Source organism: Sceloporus occidentalis, unplaced genomic scaffold, assembly GCF_023333645.1.
Source record: "Sceloporus occidentalis isolate IW3139 unplaced genomic scaffold, rSceOcc1.0.p SCAF_33, whole genome shotgun sequence".
Taxonomy (NCBI): Eukaryota; Metazoa; Chordata; class Lepidosauria; order Squamata; family Phrynosomatidae; genus Sceloporus; species Sceloporus occidentalis.
This window is the reverse complement of record NW_028317013.1, coordinates 717,674-724,818: the sequence shown is the minus strand read 5'-3', so window position 1 is coordinate 724,818 and position 7,145 is coordinate 717,674. Positions and strand designations below refer to the sequence as shown.

Genomic DNA, 7,145 nt, shown 5'->3' with positions numbered 1-7,145 from the left:
AAATATGAGCTAGAACAAGAATCTTTGAATCTTTGTATATCATATGGCTGTATATACATGTCTGATGGTATATTTATATATATATATATGCACTGCACATAAACCAAGGATAGAAGTAGATAAATCTATCTACCGATCAATCTATAATCCATATTTTTATATATATATCTACCCACCTATGCTCTATCTATCTATCTATTGTTTGAATTTATCAATAAAGTAAAAAAGAATAACATTTTTAAAAAAGGCAAAAAATTAAATTGAGGATTTATTTTTGTCTTTTTTTTATCTATTAATAAAGTATATTAAAATATAATTTCAAAAGAGGCAGGAAAAATTAAAGGCACATATTTTCGTCTTTTTTTTTTTCTAAAGTTGAATCCTCTGGGGAGAATCCTGTCTATTCAGATGTAAAAAAGTTTTGATGTCAGGCAACAGCTAAAAAGTGGATCAGATTTCGTGAATGTTTTCTATATTTATCTGCGTGATTTAATGCTGGGCAGAGGGTTTAAATGGCATCAAACAGTTGGTGTGAAGGGGAGAAGTGCAGTTGCTGTATAGTTGTTGAAGGGGAACACTTCTAAACTTGTCAAAGCCATGGAGCTTTTCGAAACAAGTCCTTACTTTTTTCCTGACCAAAGATTTTACGACAACGAAAATTATTTCAATTCAAGGCTCCCCACTTACGAGCAAAGTGCGTTTCAGGATCGAGGAGCAATTGGGATTTGTGGTGACGGGGTTAATTTGCCAGGATCTGGTGTTGAAGATAAGGTGTCACCCCATCCTAGTATAGGTCAATCAGACCACTGCGCTGGCCAGTGCTTGCCATGGGCCTGCAAGATGTGCAAACGGAAGACGGTTTCTATGGACAGAAGAAGAGCAGCTACACTGCGGGAAAAACGCCGGTTAAAGAAAGTCAATGAAGCTTTTGAAGCCTTAAAAAGAAGCACTTTATTAAACCCCAACCAGAGGCTTCCGAAAGTTGAGATTTTGAGGAGTGCCATCCAATATATAGAACGCCTGCAAACTCTGCTTTCATCTCTCAATCAGCAAGAGCGGGACCAGAGAGATTTATTATACTTGGCTAACGGATCTCAGAGCGTGGTAGGTAACCAGAACCTAAAAAAGCATTGTATGGACATATATGATGCATACATGTATGTTATAAATATTCTCAACATTTTAACTATGTTATTTACCAATGTATATGTGCGCCCTACAGACATACGCAAGGCATTATTTAGCATTTACATTTTTTTGTAAAATAAGTTTTGTTGATGCTTCTCGTGAATGGTGACCGCTTCTACCCCGTTCACAATAAGAAGCATGTTATCTGCAAAGAGCATTACGGTTCAGCGTTGCTATGAGATCAGCTGGTGATTTGTCAATCACTCTTTTGTGTTTTTATCCATATCTATTTCTTCGCAGAGATTTATATGTGCTAATTCCCAGGCCGGACTAACAGGCTAGCGCTACCTCTTCAATATGTGAATTGCTTTAAAATCGGTGACATTCTGACCTTGACTGTGTTACAGAATATCCCCGTGGCTTAGGCTACAACAATAATATACAGTATATTAACTGCGTCTGTGACTTTTGGTATGGCCTTCACTGTATCGGAAAAAAATATGTGAAAATATAATTTGCTGCCCTGACATTTTTTTTTTTTAAAAGAGGACAATTTTGTATACAACCATACAATCTCCATGTTAATATGGAAATGCTATTTTAAAATTATGAACAATATAATTAATTTTTTTTATTTAACAAATAATTAGCAATCCACGTATTTTGAAAATACAACATATTTTTGTGGACTAAAAGGTAAACAATAAAAAAAAATCAGATCTCTCTAGTTTACCATGCAATATTATCAGACAAATGTAAATTTAAAATGTTTGCTATTAAAAATTGTTGTTTCTTAAACAAGGCCAAAATAATTACATTTAGGACTTAAGTAACATATGTTAGTATTGCCATTGTGATATTCAATGGTTCTAGATTTCAATACACATTGTACACCCATTTGCGTTGTATTTGTTGTTCTTGTTCAAAACTACAACCAGTGCTACATTTCACTGATTGTAAAGTGCTTTGTTTTACTTGTTAAACTTTACTTGTTAACACATTAAACACATACCTGTCATAACCCACTTTAGTCCCTTATACAAGCAACCCTTGAACTCACAAACATGTCAATGCCATAAGGGCACTTGGGACATAATCCACACCGACCTTATGACCTCAGACTTAACAGTCTTTGGCTACTGTGCAGAGAGTTACTGGCTTAATACAACACAATAAATGTAGAAAACCGTATATAATTATTCTCCTCTCCTATCAATATATTAAAATTCTAACTAAATAGTGAATTTTCTCCATTTCCTAAAAATCGATATAATATAATATATATATATGAGATGGCTATGACTATTCGGTCATCCATTTTTTCTTGCTGTAAAAAATCTATCCATTGCTTGGTCTTGTCATTCAGGATAGTCGTATGCATACCCCATACATATTTAAATCCCCTCTCTGTATTAACCTCTACTGCTTCTGCTGGAAGGCTGTTCTACTTATCTACTTCGCTCTGTAAAGTAATGCTACCTTACATTAGATGAAACCTCTGACCCTCTACGTTAAATGCTAGACGATAGCAAAATTCAAAGATAAGGTATCAAAAGATCTTTGAGCGGGTTGAGTACCAAAGGATTGTGAAACCATTGTTCATCATTCTGTAGTTGCCTGAAAGGAGATATTGAGAAAGATTATGGAATATAACAGTTTTTAAACTGTGCCCAAAGAGGGTTCTATTTTTCAGATAAAAACTGGCAAAATATTTTTTTCTAAATATTTTATTTTAAACTGTTAGTGTATGTCATGGGCATATGAAACATATTTTGAAATGTATGGTAAATGTTTTAGACAAACCTGGCATAACATGGGTGTATTAGTACTGTATATCTTATATATAGGTATATGTATAGATAAATGTGCTTGATTATAATTTGTACCAATATTCATTCATTAAAACCTTAATAGATGTGATGCCATTAATAGATGTGATGGCTTAGAGGTCCTTATACATTTTAGGCATGTCATCCGTGCAGATACATAGAGGTATTCTATATAATCCATCCATACGCATTTGTACCTTGCTCCTTTCCCCCATCCCAAGCTATTTGTCTCCTGATAAGTGGTTTATTAACTGCTCTAATAAGACTTCTCCACACACATGCACATGCGCGGTAATCATTCCCATTGATTTCAATGGCACGAAACAGACCACACAGGAGAACAAGGTGACTTAAAACGCCAGCTAGAACAGAACTAGCTCACAGTGTATAAAACAACCAGTAGTTTGAGGCAACAATTGTTCTTGTAACAAATAATGCGTGTTATTGCATTTTTAATGTGCTGATATGCATAAACGGGGCACCTTGAGGGCGGCCTGCCTTAATTTTCCACTGGTTAGCTTAAATATGTGTACAATTAACTCACGTTCGCTAGCTGGAAATGGATCAAGGACACAGAAAATAACCCCTCGCCCATCCCATGTCTACCTCATGCAGTCCTAAGAAGAAATGTGTAGGGTGGGCTAGAAGCACAATATTTAGCATTGTATTATTGGTAAAACAGAAATAGTTTTAAAAACACAGCATTTGATAAATTACATTTACTTTTTTTAGCCAATGTTTAACTTTAAATCTAAAACTCCATTTTGCATATAATAGTACTTAAATATTGCCACTTTTTACCTGGAAACAATGGGGGTCATTAATAATGATTTTGGAGCAGAGTTAGAAAAAGTAATCTTATCAAACTAGTTTAATTGGCATGCCCTTGAAAGCACTGGTTGCTATGGCGACAGGACCACCTTTTAGATTTGGAACTAAAATGACTCTATAAATAAAGTCATATATCTAGAGGTAAACTCAAAAGATGGCGACATACACACGCAATCATTTTTATACTTTAATACTAGCGACATTTTCAGCATTCACTGAAAGGCATATTTCATACTGTTTACACTTTGGCTCAGACTGGCCACCTGGTACACTAGGCAAATGCACGGAGGGCCTCTGGCCGACAGCTCTTAAAAAATCAGCCACACATAAGTCATCGCCTGTCTGGCCAGTGTGGCTGCATAAAATCTATTTTTAACGGATGAAATAGAATTGCCAATACTGACAGATTCTTCACTTAAGTAGAGTAGCCAGTCACCACTTGCATAAACATCCATAGCTCCTGCACATGCTTCAGTTGTATTTTACAGGCAGAATGAACCAATCGCACTACATTACAAAGTAGGTCCTCTAAACTGCGTTTAAGCATTAGAGTTTCTCCTGGCAGCGAAGAGTACAGTTATTTTAATAAATGATCAGAAAGTATTTCCTCCTGGTCTCTAACAGAATCAAGTCATCTAAATGTGTCAAAAATGCTTATACGGTCCTAAATATAACATCATTTTCTCTGCTTTATAGTTAACCCTCATTGCTGTGATTGTTATACATTATGGCAAAGCATTGGGGTACTTCTTAACACCATAAGCATTGGTATTTGCTAGGAAATCGAGTCTATTCGGGGATCATGTAGAACATGTGGTTGTTTTAGGGATTAACTCTCTCTCACTCACTCTATATATTTCCTTACTTTGATTTCCGATTCCAATTATTTCATGTCTACTTGTCGTAAGTGTCTAACGTGGGTTATCACATCCTCTACGGCAAGTAGAGCAACAGGTTATTGGTACTGAGGAGCTCAAGCATGTCCTCTAACTAGTGGTGTCTGGGCCAGCTGCCCTTCTTGCCCAATGAAAATGAAGGCCCTGATTTTAATACAACTGCTCTGTAATTTCATATGGCAGCAGAAAAGGCTTCTTTAACTGTAGTGATAAATAATCTCCGTATACATTTTCCTTACAACATTAAGAGGAAAGAATTTTCATTGAATGAAAATTTGATTGACATTGTGATTTGTTTGCCAGTTATCAAGTGAATGTGGATCGACTGCGTCATCTTGCAGCCCTGAATGGAATGAGTCTGACTTTAACAGTAGCCAGAGTGGTAAGTAAAAGTGGCCCCCAACATTTTGTGAAAGTGAAATTATACGGTTCATACATAAGAAAAATCTAGTGTTGGGACAAATAAATCTAACATAGTTATTTTCTAACATTATTGGTAAAACTCAGTTTCCCACTGAATCTTAATTGTTTACATTGAGATTTTATATTTTTATATATAGATATATATATATATATATACTTTTCTGCTAACTAATATTGTTTGCGCTCACATCTGCACTCCACCAAGTCTACAAAACTATAATAACTCAAAGCTACATTCACCAAGACTTTGGCTTTGATTGGCCAACCCACTTACTTTGGTGTAAAGGAATATAGAATATCATAAATTTGTGTATCTTAAAGGTGATTAATCTGTTGCTCCCCAATTGCTATGGAACAGTAAATCTCATCATTCTGCTTCCATGATTTTATTTAGATGATAGGAGATGGAGTCCAAGCTGGTGAGCTCTAAAAAGACGCAAAACATGTCCCCAATTTTCCACCAGATTTTTTTTTCACAGGTTATTTCATCAGTTTTATAACCTATATGTTTAGAACAGATCAGAGTTAATTTGCACAATGATAACATGTAAAAAAAATGTTTTTTTAAAGGAAAGGAGAAAATATGTTCCTTATGTAAATAGATTTAAACCAGAACAGAAAGCCCTTCAGGCTTTCAGATTCTGCATTACAAATCATGTGCGCTGTTGAAAAAAAATCACATGCCCCTAATAAATAGTTTCTGAAGGTCGTATCTGCAGTAATTTGCACTGATACATATCACCAGCCAAAACACGTAGGAGTCAGCTGTGTATGAAAGAAAAGTGACCTCGCAATAAGGATATGGAAGAGTTAAAGGCAATTGTGCATGCAGGAAAAAACCGCTTAAGCATTTAAAAAAAATCCAATGACATTTACACAGCTGAATCTATATTGTGTCCTTTATACAAATTTAAGTATATGTTAAAGGTTTCAAAACACTGAATTTTAAAGTCATTCCCTACGATAACAATTTTGAAACGTGATATTTTTGGTGCCTGCTGATTTTCAAGGGTATCTCAATTTACTTAACTTTATCACTTTGGATCCATGCTAAATTCTTTTTGGTTTTTTTGTTACACCTCTATTTCGGTATTTATTATTCTATTCTTGTTTTTACTTTTATCTGACCTTCAGAGATAGAACTAACCTACAGTTTTTTTTTCTTTGCATTTCCACTAACTAGATCCTCCTCTACAAAGTATGTTATTCAGAAATTGGTGTAACACTTTTAGTACCCCAATACCATAAATTGAAACCCAAATTGATTAAGGTGATTAAAGAAACATTTAAGTAATGGATTCCATAGTATTCCCCTTCTCTGTAGACAGTAGAACCAGAGCAAGGGTCATCACAGAGAAAGAAGTGGCATTTCTATGATCTTTTTGACATTACTGAGATATTAAGCAGTAGCGGACAATAAATCTAACTTTTTCATTCATTCTCTCTTTTTCTTTAGATCATCTTTTAAGTGATGATTCTTCTGAGCAACAGGACATCAATTCCCTATCATCAATTGTTGAAAGCATAACATCCGGAGAGGTGTCCATCAGCTATCCTGAGCAACATATTCAGAATTAATCACATAGCAAAGTGGAACTTGTTAACAAATAGCACAATGGAAATTGTACTCGCCTATGTATACTCAGTAGTGCTATTCTATAACATGGCTTCCAGCCTCTAAATATATCTTAAAACCTATTCAATTTTAAGGGCTGCAAAATGTCCTTTGGCACTACTGTAGGATTTTAGGAATACTGGGGCCTAATAAGTAAGGGTTTTTAATGTTTTAGACCATCTAAGAATATTATTCTGTATTTACCCAGATTTAATGACCCGGGTTAAAATGATGCGTTTTCTAGGCATAATTATTTAATTAAATTATTAAATTGAACATAGAACTATGTCAACTAATTAATCTTAAATTAAGAGACTAAATTTTTATTTAAATTGCAATCTACATTATATTTATTCATAGCTTAAAATATTTCCAATTCAAAGAAGAGGTGGCATTGCTGACCATGGTAGAGCAAGTCTGAGC

General features: G+C 34.8%; 1 protein-coding gene across 1 annotated transcript; it reads left to right on the top strand.

Moving 5' to 3' along the window:
- The first annotated feature begins 597 nt into the window (after window positions 1-597).
- Window positions 598-6,685, top strand: LOC149298306 (myogenin-like). The gene is made up of 3 exons (XM_089487553.1): window positions 598-1,104; window positions 4,988-5,066; window positions 6,564-6,685. The coding sequence occupies exons 1-3, from the start codon at window positions 598-600 to the stop codon at window positions 6,683-6,685; spliced, it is 708 nt and encodes a 235-aa protein (XP_089343679.1).
- The last annotated feature ends 460 nt before the right edge of the window (window positions 6,686-7,145 follow it).

Bases quoted from the DNA above. Each gene is read 5' to 3' on its own strand.
- LOC149298306 (XM_089487553.1), top strand. From the start codon at position 598: ATGGAGCTTTTCGAAACAAGTCCTTACTTTTTTCCTGACCAAAGATTT. The intron at 1,105-4,987 runs GTAGGTAACCAG...TTTGTTTGCCAG, and splicing joins CTAACGGATCTCAGAGCGTG to TTATCAAGTGAATGTGGATC. The intron at 5,067-6,563 runs GTAAGTAAAAGT...CTTTTTCTTTAG, and splicing joins CTTTAACAGTAGCCAGAGTG to ATCATCTTTTAAGTGATGAT.